Source organism: Mobula birostris, chromosome 21 (genome assembly GCF_030028105.1).
Source record: "Mobula birostris isolate sMobBir1 chromosome 21, sMobBir1.hap1, whole genome shotgun sequence".
In the NCBI taxonomy this organism is placed as follows: Eukaryota; Metazoa; Chordata; class Chondrichthyes; order Myliobatiformes; family Myliobatidae; genus Mobula; species Mobula birostris.
Window position 1 is genome coordinate 43,375,588 of NC_092390.1, and position 18,227 is coordinate 43,393,814.

The following is an 18,227-nucleotide window of genomic DNA, read 5'->3' on the forward strand; positions in this document are numbered from 1 at the left end:
ATATTTTAAAAGTACTTCCCTATTTTCTGAGCCACCAGCTGTTGCTGCTACTTGGCATGTTAGAACTCAGTAGATCAGGCAGCATCTATGGAGAGAAATGAAGAGTTCTCTTCATCATCAGGACTATCAACTCTTTAGTCCTCTCCATATAACCTGCTGCTTTATCTGCTGAGTTCCTCCAGCTTTTTGTGCGCTACTCTGGATTTCCAGCGTCTGCAGAATCTTCTGCGTTTATACAATATGTACTGATGCATTCGCCTCTTAGTTTAATTTGTCATCATGTTTGGCATTAACATCTTGTACCGAAGAGCCTCTTCCTGTGTTGTACTGTTCTATGTTAACTTTCTCTCAATTCAATCTGCTCTAACCTCACTCTGGTTTCTTAGGCTAGTTGCAGAAAGATCCTGAGGCTTGTCTTTATTGAATTACAGCCCCAAAATTATTGATTTGATTTTTAATGACAAATTGCCACTTGGAGATTGCTAGCCTGCTTCCTATTCATTTCCCAGTAAACCTTGTGCTCATTACTGGTTTTACACAGAAATTCTAGTGGAGAATCTCTTTTACCAAATAATTTCCACACCCCCACATCCACCCCCTGATCCAACCCATTCAAAACTGTAGGAAATAAAATAGTTTTTTAAAATCACTCATGATGTTATGCATCGGGCAGTTATCTTTTACCTGCCCTTGTTGTGCAAGAGCCTTTTCCAGGTCTTCAATTTTAGCTTGAAATCGGAGATTTTCTGCTTGCAGTTGCTCACGAGTCTAGAATGAGAAAATAAAGAGGAAAGGGGCTAAGAATATCATTGCATTCTAGTTACTTTTCAATAGAGTACTTTTATCAAGCTCTGCTGGCTTCACCTGGAGAGTTAGATCAGCCCTCCCAACCACTAACCGGTAACTCAGTGTCATAACATGATCATACTGATTCCTTCATGTCACACAACAGACATTGTTTTTTTCCTTGTTCTTTAATAATATTCAGTTAAATTTTGAACCCATACCCATCCAAACCTGCAAATCTCAATCTGTTCTCCATCCATATTTCATTATTTATGCAACACACCGTAGCCATTCTCCCAATCAGCTATATCCTCCTCTGTCCTCATTCCCCACAAAAAAACCCTCAAGTTTCCACGGACTTTACACATTTCCTGCTCACCTCATTCCTCACAAAATCCATACCTTCTTATCCATTAAAGCCATTATTTTCCAAAACATATTAAAAATTAAAACAATAGAGGTGAAAAAGTATTCATGTGTTGCAACACATTAGTCATATCACTAAATACTAAAATACTTCTATAGCTTAAAGTCAAATCAGTACAAGCCCTAATGGTATCTAATATCATGTGGCCTTTTATTTATTCAACACATAACAGCACAAAACTAAATACTCACAGAAAAACAGTTAAGTAAAAATGATATGGATTTGTCTCCAATGGACCAGGTGAGTCTAATGATGCAGGTAAGCCCTTCTGTGTTTTAGTGTTTATTGGTGCATGGAAATTTCCAGCAATTTCTCTTTTTTTCATATTTCCAGCATCTGCATCACTTTATTTCTGTATTATCTCAATCATTACCTTGACTTCCCTTTCAGCATCTAATGTTCCACCAACTTGTTCCTGTAGCAATGCATACGCCCTCTGCAGAGCCTGGTACTCCATGGTCAGTTGACGAAAGCGGAGCTCTGTCTCTTCTTTTGCCATTCCCTAAACATAACAAGCAAGGAACGCAATTAGATAGTACATCTGTCATTCCAGTCGTATGACATGCTTACATTTTGGGTAATGAATTTTATGTTGCTGCATTCAGGCAAATCAGGCCAAGCCCTAAACGAGAATGCCCTAATTTTTCAGCAAGTACAAAACTATTGAACTCCAAAATGCTGAAAAACTGACTTGACCATGATAATTTGATTCTTTTCCCCATGTATGTTTCATGCAAGATATTAAATTCACAGAGCCTTCTATCAAGGGCAGGAATAGTACACAGCAACCAGTTTAATCCAGACAGTAGACCAGTCTGAGTTAAGATGCTTCTGGCATGGAAAAGATGCATCATCCTACAACACTACCATGTCAATCAAAGGCACTACCTTCCCTATGGCATTGTCAAAGGTATTGTTATCAGCACATCACTCAATCTTATCCTGATTTGATTTGCAAGAGCAACAGTCCAATCAGGAAGCTTAAAATACCTCTTTTGGCATTTGTGATTATATATCACTATTTACATATAAGAACACCATAAATGTACACAATTGTTTTCATCATAGATCAGAAACCAAACTGTAGAGTATATCTCAACTTTGTAATAACGTAAAATATTGAGGAATAATAACTCTCCTAATTTCTATTTACATGGTTGCATATTCACTAACTTGCCTTTCATGCCTTTGTAAAGAGTCAAGATATATCTTAATGTCCACATGCAAAAACAAAGATTTTTTATTGCAAAAGCATATTAATCTATAGGGCTCTCCTGAGTAAAACAGGCACTCAGTAGTTTACTACGTTGAAGGTTAAAATGTTGTGGCAAGAACTAATGAAATCAAAGAAAACAGGACAATGAACAGTGAACTAGTGAGTGATTCAAAACCCAGCTGATGAATGAGAATCACGCATTAGAAGTATTCCTACCACCAAACAGCAGAGTCTGGCAGGAAGTGGAATTGAACTCACTTTACCTGACAAAAAGAAAAGGGTAAAGAAGTGAGGCTGGAACTCAAAACCATTGATTTCTAATGAACCCAGATGGAAAAGATTCAGCCTTACCAGCACATTGACGATTCTCTGGGAAGTACACTGCTATAGAGCCACACTGTGGAAAATTCTGAATACTACACTTCGAATTCCTGTCAATGATTGGCCTACAACCTGGCAGCATCCTCTCATGACAAGCTGTGAATGATCCCGGTAACAAAATGAGTAAACCCTGGCTACATACTTCTTTCAATTTTTGGCACGTTTGCACCATCTATACAATACCTACCGTGCACACATTTGCTCTCAGGTAGGCCACTGGAAAATCGAACAGACAGTTGTGAGGGTGGGGCAGCAGTTGGAAAGTTGGAAAGATTTAGGGAGTAACGTTGGGAGCGTGGACCGTGGGGGTGCTGGTAACCACCAGAAGAGAAGAAGAATGAGGTAATCTGTTTGAAATTTCCAGTTTCACTACCTTCTCTAAGTTTATAATTCATGTTTAGTAATAGGATATTCAAAATGTACCGGCGGTTTCAAGATATTTTTTCTTTGAACATTTCAGAAATATGAAAATAAATGATGAGAGAAATCAGAGTTACAAAGAAAAATCACATGATTGTTCAAAACTATTCAACTCATTAAGCACCTTTCAAATAGCTTATTTGAACGTAAAGCTGTTCATTTTAAGTACTTGATTAAAGCTGGTTATAATCCATTAAAAGCCTTTTTCATCAATGAAAAGATGAACCTATTTTCTGTCACCTCATCAAGATCATCTTCAGGCGTACAAGGGGTTCGATCTGTCTTGTCTGTTTGGTATGAAATGGATGAACCATCAGAATCAAGTGATGCTTCTTCATCATACCCAAAAAATGTTTCCACCACTGGCTTCTGTAAGTAAAATAAGTAAAACTTAACATATGCATCATGTGGAAAGGTATTTCAGTACCAAATGAAACTATGCTCAATACATTGGTGTGTTGTACTTAAGGTTTATATTCACAGAGGCTACTGGGCATCTCCTTAGTTGCCTTTGAAGTTCTGGAGATCCACTGAATAAGCCTTCATCAGATCTTCCGATGGAAATAATTCAGTAAAATTTGGAAGCCTTGTACTCTGATAAAAACGTCTTCCAATCATTCAATGTAGATTTATATGACAAAGCAGGCTACAATGAAAAGATCTGTGCAAGTACACAAACATCTGTTTCACAATTAAAATTAGTAATATATTGTAGATTAAAATTTTGCTGAGGCTGGAAATTTTATGGGCATTTTCCCACTATCAATAAAGTTTGCTTTATATTGCTTGCTCTGTCTGTTGCATATTAATAAGTGACAGGGTCAAACATTAATGTAGAATACATGTACGATGGAGAGATGCCAGAGTGGTGGGTGGAACGGGTAAGGAGTGAGGAAAACATTCAAATATATTTATTCTGTGTAAGGAAAATCAGCAGGTTACATGGCATTATTCAAAATATTACAGGAATGTTACTCTCTAATTTGATTATGGAGGCAGATTTTTCTGATCTCTTGTGTAGATCACTATGGGTTCTGAGATACAGAAAACATGTAACACTCTCTCTCCAACACTTTTCCTGGGTTATCTCTGTCTCTAGCCTGAAGCTGCTGAGGATTATTCAGATATTAGGTAAATGATGGGAACAAATTGTGGCAGGGGATATGTCATAAAGGGAAGTGAATCTGGAGGAAGAAAACAGAGTCAATATTTCAAATCAACAGAAGACCACTGACTGGAAACAATTTTGTTTCTTTCTCTACAGATTCTGCCTGATCGGCTATGTAAGTTCTGCCTTTGAGATCTGTAGCAACCACAGATTTTTGCTTCAAGAAAAGCAGATGTTATGTAACATCTCTAAGGGAATTTACAAAGAGGTGGACACCTATCTATAAAACCTCCATGAAGGAGAGGAATTAATTTTTTTGGAAAAGGTTGCACTGCACGTTGGAACGCACTGCAACTCAGTTATTCTTTCAAAAACAGGAAGTAGGTCCAATCCTCAATGTGCAATGAGTCTGATGCAGTGGAAATAACTTTGTCAAGTGTACGCCGTGAACGCTTAAAAGACCTGAGCCTGGGAAAGTCAGCAGATTCAGCTACAGTGAAGAAGAGAGACTCCTGCTTAATACAACTGCTCATTTCCTATCCCATACATAATAATTCAAAAAATTTGTTTAAAGGTTTGTTTCATCATTAAAACAATAGATACAATTTTATCTAGCCTATGAGAGGTATTGAAAGGATAGATAGCCAGAATCTTTTTTATTCCATGGCAGGGGAGTCCAAAACCAAAAGGCACAAGTTCAGCTGAGATGGTAAAAACTTAAAAGAGATATGAAACATACAATTTTCACATAAAGGGTGGTTAACATTTATAAAAGCTGCCAGAGCAGGCAGCGGAGCAGATAATATTACAATGTTTAAAGGGCACCTGGCCAGGTACTTGGGTAGGAAAGGAGTAGAGGGATACAGGCCTAATGCAGGTAGAGTTGGCATGGATGAGGAGAGCCCGTTTCTAAGCTGCACATTTCTATGATTCTATGACAACATGAATAAGGCAAAAATGGAGCTTTTGTTTTCACCTTACTCGCCTTTGCAAATTTCTTCTTTTGTTTTCTGTAATGCAGCAGCTTTTCCCGATCCTGTTACAAGGAAAAAGATGACATGCCTTAACAAAGAGTGACAAAAATATATGATACAATGTAAAGCAGATTGAGTTTTAGTCACTATGATGCCCGGCTTATCAAAAGCGTAACTTCAAAAGTAATGCACACAAAATGCTAGAGGAACTCAGCAGGTCAAGCAGTACCTATGGAGGGAAATAAACAGTCAACGTTTCAGACTGAGACCCATGATTAGGACTGAAAAGAACGGAGGGAGAAGCTGGAATAAGAAGGTTGGAGAAGTACAAGCTAGCAATTGATAGGTAATGTCAGACGAGGGGGAAGGTGGGTAGGTGGGGGGAGGAGAGATAGAAGGGAGGTGATAGGTGGAAGAGGTAAAGAGCTGATTAGAAGGAATCCAATAAAAGAGGACAGTAAACTATGGAATAAAAGGTGGGAAACCGGAGGGAGGTGATGGGCAAGTCATGAGAGCAGGAGAGGGGGAAAGATGAGGTGAGAGGGCCACCAGAATGAAGGAAAACGAGGAGGAATGGGGGAGGGGGGATCGGAGAGAAGTGGTTATTGGTAGTTAGACAATTCAATGTCCATGCCATCAGATTGGAGATATTGCAGATGGAATATGAAGTGTTGCTTCTCCAGTCTGTGTTTGGCCTTATCATGCCAGCAAAGGAAGTGAAATTGAAATGGGTGGCAATTGGTATATCCCCCTTTCTCACCACAATTCAGGGTCCTAAACAGTCCATCCATGTGAGGCAGCATTTCATCTGTGAATCTGTTGGGGCTCATTTATTGGATCCATTGCTCCTGATAGGGCCTCTTCTGCATTGGTGAGACCCAACACAAACTGGGTGATCACTTCAGTCTGCCTGTCATACCAGCCAGGATCTCCCAGTGGCCAGCCATTTTAATTCCACCTCCCATTCACAGACTGACGTGCCTGTCCATGGCTTCCCCTACTGCCAGGTTGAGGCCAGATGCAAATGAGAGGAACATGACTTCATATTCCACCTCAGTAGTCTCCAACCTGATGGCATGAAAATTGATTTCTCCAACTTCTGTTAACCTACTCCCCTCTGCCCTCCTTTCCTACCAGCTCGCATACCTCTTCTCTTTCCCCTCTCCTGCCCATCATCCACAGATTCCTCCCTCCAAATCCCCCATTTCACCACCTTCCTTTTATTCCCTGGTCCACTGTCCTGTCCATCTTCTTCAGCCCTTTATCACCTCCCAGTTGCTTACATCATTCCCATACACCGTTCCCCCGCCTGCCTATCTTTCCCTTATCACCTTCCAGCTCTTGCTCCAGTCCCTCCCATTCCACCCATTTAGACTGGCTTCTCCCCTCTTTCATTCCTGTCTCGATGAAAGGACTCAATCTGAAACACTGACTGTCGACTTCCCGTCGTACATATTGCCTGACCTGTTGAGATCCTCCAGCATTTTTGTGTGCACCAGATTTCCAGCATCTGCAGTCTCCCTTGTGTCTCCAAAGACATACTTGTTGTTAGGTTAATTGGGGTAAATTGCCCCTGGAGTACATGTACAGCAGGGAAAGCAGTAGAGTATTAAAGAGAATCTAAAAGAAAATGGATTATAGTTTAATATATTGGGGAGTGAGGTTGATGTGATTGCTCAGAGAGACAACATAGATTAGAAGGACTGAAAAGTTCCCTATGCCATTTGGAAATATGAATTATGAGTTTTCACTTACTGATAACGATTTTAAACAAAAATCATCAGATAAGAGTTGTACTACAGATCAGAGATTATTATTAAGCTAAATATTTGGGATTTATTTCATCATATTAGAAGCCTTTCAAAGCTAGTGTAAGTATGCCACAAAATAATAAAGAAATAATAATGGTAAAAAAATAAAGGAAAAGAGGCATATAGTTAAAAGTTGAAGGTTTTAAACCAGTTCCTTTATTGAAACCAAATCTTTTGAGTATATGTCAAGCCATTTTGTGCCTGATGATGATTCAAATCCTTATTTTGAAATTTTGCTGGCTGACTTAATATAGCAAATTTATTTTAAATTTTTATAATCTTGAACTACTCATGTGATTCTCTATTCCCAAATCTGAGGCAACTTGGTTTTAGGGCCAATACTGAGAACAGACAAACTGTCCTATCTCCATCTTTGGAAACTGCTTAGAAACCATGCAGGTTGGGTTTTATCTCAGTGTTAACCATTTGGTGAACAATTCAGCTACATTGTTATTTTCTTGACCAATCTTCCTGACTCCTGGAGCATTTATGCTTGCCTGATAACCCTGTGGCACATCTTTCATCTGTGTAAGTTCTGAAGTAAGTGATACTCTTCCTGACGTTTGTTTTCCTATTGGAAATAAACTTACCCAGTTTTGCCACATCTGTCCTGCTGGAAGAGTGAGTCAGTAGGTAGGCAGAACCTTGTGCTCTAATCACTCCTTTAATAACAAATCCTATCTACTGAGATAGCAGCCTGGTCAGAAATGTCAATTCAGTGTGTGCATAGGAATTTAATCCCTCCAGTATTATGGGATGAAACTGAAAATGTATGTCCCAAACTTCTTAAAATGCATACACCTTTAATATGTTACTGGAATGGAGACTTGTGGTCCTGATTGCACTCTTAGTCCCAACACTTTCCCATGTCTATACATCAATGCCATTGTGCAATTAACTTATTCGAGCTAAAAATTTTGATTTGTGCTACTTACTATGACACTCTTGACGTAGCCGGCTGTCTCCAATGCCTGACAAAAATAAAGGTCGCAGGTCAGAATCAAAAAAATGCCAGCGGGAGTTAAGCTGAGGTTGGCAAGTTAGGGCAACCTAGCTAGTATAAAAGGATGGGGTGGGAGGTGATGGAGTGAGGGCTGGTAGGCGATAGATGGGACCAAGTGAGAGGGGAAAGATATTTTTACAGCTTTCATTCTTAGACTGTAAGTGTAGTTTTTTTCCCTTTGGAACAACTAAGTCTTCATTTGAAAGTGCCAACTTTTAAAATATTTCATGTGTGCAGCAAAATTTGATAAACAGTAAGTCATAATTTACCTTGTGCATATATCAGGTCAGTATTTCTTGATGATAGTGTTGTTACAAAGCTTCCGTTTGAAAGGTATACTACCTTGAATATTGACTGACAAATGTGTTTAGCCAATTCAAGGACATATGGGGAAGGTTGTGAATTGCATTAAAGAAGCAAGTTCAGGATATTACAGGTTAAAACATGTGCAATTTGATACATTTTACCTTTAATGGTATGAATGTTTATTTAAGGAGAATCTATTTCATTTTTTGAGTAATCTCTGTGTAAACTTGTATCAGAACACAGTGAAAACTCATTCATTTTTGAAATGTAAATATGAGGAATGGCATTTTCAGAGTCATAAAATCAGGCCTGACTCATTCATACCAACTGGGATGATGATAATTCCATTATCCTGCATTTGGCCTATATCTCACTATTCACTTCCTATTCGAGTACCTGCCACCCTCAGGGTGGAGGAGCAACACCTTATATTTCGTTTGGGTAGCCTCCAACCTGGTGGCATGAGTATCGATTTCTCCTTCTGATAAGAATACATTGTTTTTCTCCCCTCCCTTCCCTCTCCCCCTTCTTCTATTTCCACTCTGGCCTCTTCCTCTTCTCACCCGCCTTTCACCACCCCCTGGGTACCCTCCTACAGTCGTCTCTCCTCTCCTATCAGATTCATTCCTCTCCAGCCCTCTATTTTCCCTACCCACTTGGCTTCAACTATCAACTTCTAGCTATCCTCCTTTCTCCACCCCCCACCTTTTTATGCTAGCGTTTCCCACCTTCCTTCCCAGTCCTGAAGTATCGACTGTTTATTCATTTCCATAGCTGCCGCCTGACCTGCTGGGTTCCTCCAGCTTTTTGAGAGTAGTTGCTTAGGCAGGATCTACCCATTTCAATTTGACTTCCCATTCTGCCCATGGCCTCCTCTACTGCCTTGAAGAGGCCAATCTTGGAATGGAGGAATAACACATCATATTCCGTTAAAGTAGCCTACAACCTGATGGCAGGAACAATGATTTTTCTAACTTCTGGTGATATCTTTCTCCTTCCTTCCTTTCTTCTGTCATTCCTATTCTGGTTACTGTCTTACTTCTTCTCTTCTCCATGCTAGTCCACCACTTCTCTCTAGTGCCCCTCCTCCTTCCCTTTCTTCCCTAGTCCTCTGTCCTCTCCTGTTAGATTCCTTCTTCTCACCCGTTATCTCTTCCATCTATCACCTCCCAGCTTTTTACTTCCCCTCCTGCACACACCCACTACTCCCTCACCTGGTCACACCTATCACCTGCCAGCTTGTACTCATTCCTTATTCTCCACCCCACACCTTCTTATTCTAGATCCTGTTTCCTTCCTGTTAGTTCTGATGAAGGGTCTTGGCTTCTGCATTGATGCTGCCTGACTTGCTGAATTCCTCCAGTATTTTGTGTGTGTTTCTCCAAATCCATTTGAAGGGTAAGCCAACAATTGTTAACATTCTCCAAGACCATCTCCACAATAGACTCAGTCAGTTCAGAGGGGTGGGTCACACTATTTGCAAGGGTACTCCATTCCAACAAGAAGGTCACAGAAAAGCTTTCAAGGATATTTAAACCTTCTGTGAAAAATATTTTTACTCCCTCATCAACACAGAGTCCCTGTTCGGTGAGTGCTCTGGCATCTGGGAAGTCACTGACCACATTGGGGCTCTATGGGAGCACGCAGAGGCTAAATTCAAATGATGGAGCACTCCCAAAACAATCTATTAGCTTCTCTATTATTCACCTCCTGCTCCACCTGCGCAGGCTCGGTGATCTCCATGAAGTGTGGGAACCCAGGGAATGTGAGTAGAAGCCACATATTCTTGGCCCTCAGAAGAGTAGGAGAGTTGGGGTCCATAATGATATACATAACTACAAACAGACATATTATTTGGTGATGTGGAGTAACATCATAACTGGGCGAGATTTTATCCCTTTCTGCATCCATATATGTACCACTTCCAGTGAAAATTACTGCATAGTAACTGTGTTCCTTCCTTTCTTTCAAACACCGAGAATGGAATAATGGGATTTCAATCAGCCAATGTACTTTGCTTCTGGATACAGAACTTTGCAGTATAATCAATATTTGTTCTGCTTGAGATAGATAACACTACAATAGATGCAATCTAAATCTGAGAACATCTGGGGTCTGAATGACCCACTGCTAATCATCTTACTTAATCAGAAATGTTTGATGCCTTGTACTCAAAATAAAATTCAAAAACCATTTAAGATCCCTGGGAATGCTAAAATCAAAAAGTATCCCAGCAAGTGAGAGACAGTGGACTGCTGCTGTGAATAATGCATAGCAGGTTATGTGTCAAAGCCAAAGATGACATGCACAAGTACATGAATGCAAGGTGCAAGGAAGACTTACTTGCAGCACATAACATAACATTATAGAAGTAACATTCACAAGAAAACATAAATTTACATTACATCATACACAAATTTTACGAGAAAACAACTAGAACAAAGTTCCATTGTAGTACAAGGTTATCAAAGGGATCAGAGTGTTGCTAAACTGTAGTGATTAGGGTTTTGCTGAATGGTTCAAGCTTCTTGTTCTGTATTTATACAAGTTGTACTTGTACTACCTGGGCAAAATAACTGGCAATTTATTACTTTTTGAAAAATATGTATCCAACAAAGAAAATAAAAAACTGAATCTTTAAAGTATATGTTTGTTGTTTTTTTAAGTAAATAAAATGCTACCTTGCTGAGATCATCAATAACATTTTGCTGTTCAATAACTTGTATCCGAAGAAATTCAATTTCTTTCTCTTCATGACTCTGATCTAGGTCATTCAAGGAGCTTGGTCGGCGTATGGTCCCCACTCTCTCTTTCTGCATGGAGAATGATAAAGTAAGTCTAAAATTTAAATCCATCGGGGGAAAAACGATAAAAGTGAACCATTCTCCATTTTTTTCAATCTATTTGACATGGCATTTACCCTACTTTGAAGAATGTTAAATCATAATTCTGAGCCCAAAGATTACAGAACAAGTTAAAAATGCTGAGAGATGTCATCCAAAAGGCGGAGTTTTGTTAAAATTATTCATTTTTCAAGAGTGAGTCTGTACAGCACAGCAACGGAGGAAAGTATAGATAAAAATATTATCACATTTACACAGGTTCAGAAACAAGTGAAGCAATAATCAACATATTGACTGCTTTGTGAGCTGGGGGACTTCCCTTGAAATGTTGACACTTTCCAATTCCCACCTATCTCTGTAGCTTGAAATGAATTGTAGATATGTGCAGATTTTGAACATATCAACAGAAGCAAAAATGCTCTTTGAAAATAAATAAGCAGCATTTCAAGACTCAGTAAGTAAGCATTGAAACAACCACAGCATTTAAGCAATGCTTTAAGTTCCAAATATTAGCGACAAATAAACTTCAAAAGGATCTTAAATACAAATCAAAGTATATAGGCAAATGACAATTGAGTATTTTATGAAATTAAAGTTTGGGGATATACCACTGACAATTTTTTGTGCATTTAACTTGCAGGAAGAAGAGAATGAGCTATATGTGCTGGTAGGAGATCATTACAGAAAATCTGAACACTTCTACCGGCTATTAGCATCAAGCAAACTCTTATCAGATGAGCTGTGGATTTAAAGTTTTGTTATCTAAGCAACAGGTATTAATTGCTTTACAGTGAACATGTAAAACTCTTTCAGAATGTATTTATAATGATACTATGCACAAAAGAATTTTTCTCTATATATGTCAGTCAGATTCAAATGAGCATCTCCAAATGCACACTTCCTCCTTCAGTCATTCTCAAAGATTGAGCTACTTTTTTCATTCAGCGCCAAGCTGGGCTGAATTATGGACAAAGTGCTGTGGTTTCAAATTACTCAATTGCTTCAGCTAAAACAGATGTTCTATGAAATGCCACTTTCACCAGAGTTCAGTGCTCTCAGGAGGAGAGTATTCTTAAATTGTAGAATCCAAGCGTATGATTCTCAGTCCATTAATCTTACTGGAAAAGAAAATGAGAGCTGCAAATTCAGGATCTACTTGTATTTTTTTTCTTTTTCATAAAGGGAGGAAATATTGTATTTAGGAAGAGATTGAATAGAGGTGTGGTTTCAGAGTTGAACAAGATGGTTAAGCATCAAGTTATACGAAATCTTATTTAAAGATTAGTGGAACTGTCTGTTCAGTAATACATATGGTATGCATAATAGAGGAGAAGGAGAAATCATGGAAAGGGAGAAACCTGAGCAAGCAAGGAGAAATACAAAAGATTCTTCAGATGCTGGAAATCCGCAGTGACACATACTAAATGCTGGAGGGATTCAGCAAGTCAACCAGAATCAATGAAGAGGAATAAACAATCGAAGTTTCAGGCCGAGACCCTTCATCGGGACTAACCAAGCAGGAATTATAGAGAAATCAGACCATGGAATGAAATATTGCAGGGTTTGACATATTTAAGAGATGCAGAGGGAGAAAGAGGTCAAGCCAAGTCAAGTTTATTGTCATTTAACTATATACATGTATATGTCAAATGAGACAATGCTTCTCTGAACCAGGGTGCTAAAGCACAGTAGTTCACATAACACATGATAATTTAGGATAAAATCTACAGATGAATTATGTATAAATAAACAAAGTAAAGCGCATAAATTAAATATTGTCAGGTACAGAGCAGATTAACCGATGACACTTCAAATGCAATGTGGCCGGGAGTTCAGAAACCTAATGGCCTGAAGGGAATAGCAATATAATTAGGGAGAGACTAATGGTAGGAGAGAAAGGGGCATAGCTAGTGAAGAAAACAAGGTAAACAAAAACAAGAAAAAAAACGATAACAAAAAATAAATCTTATCATTAGGCATAGCCCACATCCCATAGTCCATATCAATCCGTGAGCTAATATATGTCGTCAAAACCTCAAAATTAATTAGATCAAAGGGTTACTGTAGATGATAGTGAGTGGAGTCCTTACAATATACACAATATTCCTTTCTAATCCACTGTGTAAAACACCCAACAAAGGATTTGTACTGTAAGGGAGAATGAACAAGCAGAGATAAGATATAACATTAAAGGCATATTTTATCATGGTCAGTATATTGTTAGATGAAGATAACAGAGAAATAAAACAAAAGGGCAATGAAAACTTAGTTAATAGTTTGGAAGAAAATTATTTAAGAAGGTCTGAAAATAGAACTTGAGAAGATAAAATGGTTGACAATACTGTATTGACAAACAGTGATGTAGACCCACGATGGGAAATGTTTAAAACAACATTAAGAGAGTGCAGGAAAGGCCATTCTGTTTAGAACAAAGAACTTACTAGATATGGTGTTTAGGAACTTTCATGGCAAAAGGCCCAAGGGAAAAATTGAGCGTAAGGAAACAGTCATACATTAAGCACATAAATGGCTGATAAGAGAGAAGTCATGAAAACAATTAGGAAGGTAAAGGAAATGATCAAAAGCACAAAACACAATAGTAAAACAGATCAAAGAAAAATAAATATTGGGACAGAGCATAATTAATAGATTAACAAAATAATTCCGAAGGTAACAGCAGAGAAATGGCAGGAATAGTAGATTGTAACAGCCCAAAGTATCTGCTAAAGCCACTGATTCAGACTTCAGAGTTAAAATGATAATTTCTAAGTTTCCAAATGATATAACATAGGAAATGGGAGGAGGGGGGGAGGTTGACTGAAAAGCACTGCAGTGAATTATAGCAGGCAAATAATTAGAAATTAAGTTTCTTCGCTGTTAACAGTGAGATACTATGCTTTAGTAAGAAGACCCAAGTTTGAGATTAAGATTGGGTGTTGGTATATAAGTTTTGCACTATAAGTTTGCAAGGCCATAAAGAGAGCAATCCAAGTACTTGGATTTATTTTTAGAGGAAGTAATTAAGAACAGACAAGTATACGCAACAAATGTTGAACTATTTTCACATTATACTTGGAATACTGCCTACACTTCTGATTGCCATATACTAAGAATGGAATAAAATCAGAATCTGAATAGGTTGACATTAAATTTGTTTTTGCAGCAGCTGTATAGTGCAAAGACATAAAATTACTACAAATTATAAAATAAATAAATAATGTGGAAAAAGGAATAAATAACTAATGTGAAAAAAGGAATGAAAAGCTCCTATTCATGAGTTCATAGATGTTTCAGAAATCTGTTCCTAAATCATTGAGTGTGGATCTTCAGGCTCTTGTACTTCTTCCCTGATGATAGTAACAAGAAGTAGGCATGTCCTGGATGGTGAGGATTCTTAATGATGGATGCTGCCGCCTTTGAGGTACCTCGATGGAAGGGAGTGCTGTATCCATGATGATGCTGGCCAAGTCTACAACCCTCTCTATCCTGTTCATTGCAGCCTCCATACCAGTCAGAATGTACACTGTACAATTATAGAAATTTGCAAGCGCCTTTGGTGACCTACCAAACTCCTCAAACTCCCAATGAAGTTGAGCCATTGCATGTCTTCTTCATGACTGCATCAATGTGTTGAGCCCAGGATAGATCATTCAGATACATCAACATGTTGAGCCAAGGTGTTACCTGTTCTACCACTCAGTGAGTTTTGGTTCACGTTCTCTTAGCTTCCCCTTCCTCAAAGGAGGAGGAGGAGAAGATGGCGGCGTGAAGCAGCTTGCGCGGCCACTCTGGTGAATGATATCTGTAATCTGTCAGATACAGATAGGTACCATGCACAATCCTGATTTGATGGAGACAGACGCGAGAGAACGGAGGAACATCTGGAGAAAATTCTGAAATGCCCTTTTCGATGCCACTGTTACTGTGTGATCCAGAATCTCCAGAGGGGAAGGTTCTGAATCCTTGGTTTTGCTTGTTGCTCGGCGGCTGGGATGGGGTTGAAGCGTTCGGTAGAGATGGTGCTCAGTGCTCGGTGTTGAAGGGCTGGTCGGAGGCTCGAAGTTTTTGGAAGGACTCAGAGTCGGCTATGGTTGGGTGCTTCCAATGCATCGACAGTTGTCGGTGCCTGGAGGTTTATGGCATAAAGAGTTTCTCCCTTCTGCTGCCTGCTATCACGGACTATCGGGAGTCGATCAGAAATTTGAGACTTTTTTTTACCGTTCCTATGGTCTGCTCTTTATCAAATTATGGTATTGCTTTGCACTGCTGCAACTATATGTTATAATTATGTGGTCTTGTCAGTGTTAGTCTTTGGTTTGTCCTTTTTTGTGATATCACCCTGGAGGAACATTGTATCATTTCTTAATGCATGCATGCATTTCTAAATGACAATAAACGAGGACTGAGTGTCCTCATAATCTAAAAAAAAATCTACACCAATTTCTTGGCCTTGCTGATGTTGTGAGTGGCATTCTTACAGAGACACCACTCAACCAATTGATCTGTCTCACTTCTGTGTGTCTCCTTGTTGCCATCTGAGATCTTATCTGGTGTTATCTGTGAATCTATAGTTGGAGTGCAGAGATGACATACAAAGAATGTGAAGGTACGTATGTCTGGAACGGATGGGCAGACTGTGGCTCCTTACTCTTGAGATAAAAGGATGAGTGCAGCCAAAGCCAAGGTAGTGGATGTTGTCTATACAGACTTTAGCAAGGTCTTTGATAAGTTTTCACATGGGAGGTTGGTCAAGAAGGTTCAGTCGCTTGGCATTCAGAATGAGTTAGTAAATTGGATTCCAGATTGGCTTCATGGGAGAAGCCAGAGGTGGTAACAGATGGTTGTTTCTTTGACTGGAGGCCTGTGACTAGTGATATGCCATAGAGATCAGTGCTGGGTCCGTTGTTGTTTTTCATCTATAGCAATGATCTGGATGAAATTATGGTAAACCGTGGTAAAATTTTCAGATGACACGGAGATTGGAGGCATAGTGGAGATCAAAGAAGGCTAAGAAAGCTTGCAGTGGGATTCAGATTGGCCGGAAAATGGGGCTGTAAAGTGGAAGATTAAATTTAATGTACATAAGTGTGACATGTATTTTGGGAGGACAAACCGGGGTGGGATTTACACAGCAGAGCACTGAAGGGTGTGCTAGAACTGAAGGATCTGGGAATAGAGATCCATAATTCCTTGAAAGTGGCATCATAAGTAGGTAGAGTCGTAAAGATGGCTTTTAAAACATTAGCCTTCATAAATCAAATTATTGAGTACAAGAGTTGAGATGTTATGTTGAAGTTTTATAAGATGATGGTGAGGCCAAATTTGGAATATTGTGTGCACTTCTGGTTGCTGATCTACAGGAAAGATAGTAATAAGATCAAAGGAGTACAGAGAAAATTTACAAGGATGTTGCTGGGACTTGAGAACCTGAGTTTGAGGGAAAGGGTGAATAGGTTGGCACTTTATTCCCTTGAGTTTAGGAGAATAAGGGGAGATTTGATAGAGGTACACAAAATTATGAGGGGTATAGACAGGGTAAATGCAAGCAGGCTTTTTCTACTGAGGTTGGGTGAGACTAGAACTAAAAGATATGGGTTAAGAGTGAAAGGTAAAATATTTAAGAGGAACATGAGGGGGAAGACTTTTCACAGAGGCTGGTGACAGTGTGGGGTAAGCTGCCAGCGGAAGTGGTGGATGTGGGTTCGATTTCAACATTTGAGAGATATTTGGATAGATACATGGATGGGAGGAGTATGGAGGTCTATATTCCCAGTGCAGGTCAATGGGAATAATACATAATAATAATAGATGCAGAATAATAGTTCAGCATGGATTAGATGGGCAAAGGGCATGTTGCTGTGCTGTACAGCTCCATGACTCTATGAATCTAACAGATATCCTTAAGAAAAGGACTTGATAGGGTGGATACAGAAAAAATGATTCTATTAATGGGAAAGAATGTGGCTTAAAGCTAAGGACATAAGGCATTTACCAAGAAATGCAATAGTGAATTCAGAAGCAATTTCTCAACTGAAGGAGTGGTAAGAATGTGGACATTGCTGTTACAGAGTGTTTATAGAAAATTTAGTTATAACTTAAGAGAAGATCAGACAATCACATGAAAGAAAAGGAAATTGAGGGTTGGGATACAAATTTAAATTAAGAAGATGGGCAGAGGCTTGAGAGGAGCCAAAGAGGATAACATAAGCTGTATGGGTTGAAAGGTCTTTTCCAGTGTCATATATTTTACATAAACCTGTGCTAGTCATTAAATAGAATTATAGAATGCTTCATAATTTACAACATCTTCCTGCCTGGGTAGTACTTACAATCTGATCCACATTGTTAAAATTAGCCATTATGCATTTCATGGATATTTCTCAACTCAACCTTCTCCAGGAATTTAGATGGTTTTGATAAGAATTTCATTTTGCACTAATGGCTTGCTTGTGTCGTTCCAAAGTGCTCTCCATGGAGATTTTACTTGGCTTTTATCCCAGATAGTTTTCAATGAACCAATTTAATGAGATGAATTCCTCTTGTGAAAAATATATGAAAATTTGTAAAACCCAAATTCATGCATGAATATGACAAGCGAATTTCATACAACTGCCATTAATAATCAAAGACACAAGAGATACTGCAGATGTTGGAAATCTCAAGCAATATACACAAGGTGCTGGAGCAGCCAGGCAAATCAGGTAGCATCTATGAACTTAAGCAATATCTTGTAAATATATGTCTGTGGTCAAATACTCATGTAAATTTAAGGTGGACATGGAAATCAGATTTATCATCTCTCACGTATGTCATGAAATTTGTTTTTTATGGCAGTACAGTGGAATACATAAAATTACTACAGCACTGCAGCAATAAACAATCTACTGAAGGGACTTAATGGGCCAGGCAGCACCTGTGTGGGGAAACAGTCCTCGATGTTTCAGGTCAAAAC

The 18,227-nt window shown here is 38.9% G+C and overlaps 1 protein-coding gene across 1 annotated transcript in view; it reads right to left on the reverse strand.

Moving 5' to 3' along the window:
* jakmip3 (Janus kinase and microtubule interacting protein 3) overlaps window positions 1–18,227 on the reverse strand; it is a 239,007-nt gene that overhangs the window by 21,555 nt on the left and 199,225 nt on the right. The window contains exons 7-12 of the mRNA XM_072239774.1: window positions 11,114–11,245; window positions 8,059–8,094; window positions 5,315–5,374; window positions 3,471–3,599; window positions 1,587–1,715; window positions 685–768 (exon numbers count right to left, since the gene is read on the reverse strand). Coding sequence (XP_072095875.1) covers window positions 685–768; window positions 1,587–1,715; window positions 3,471–3,599; window positions 5,315–5,374; window positions 8,059–8,094; window positions 11,114–11,245 — 570 coding nt within the window. The remainder of the gene's footprint in view (window positions 1–684; window positions 769–1,586; window positions 1,716–3,470; window positions 3,600–5,314; window positions 5,375–8,058; window positions 8,095–11,113; window positions 11,246–18,227) is intronic.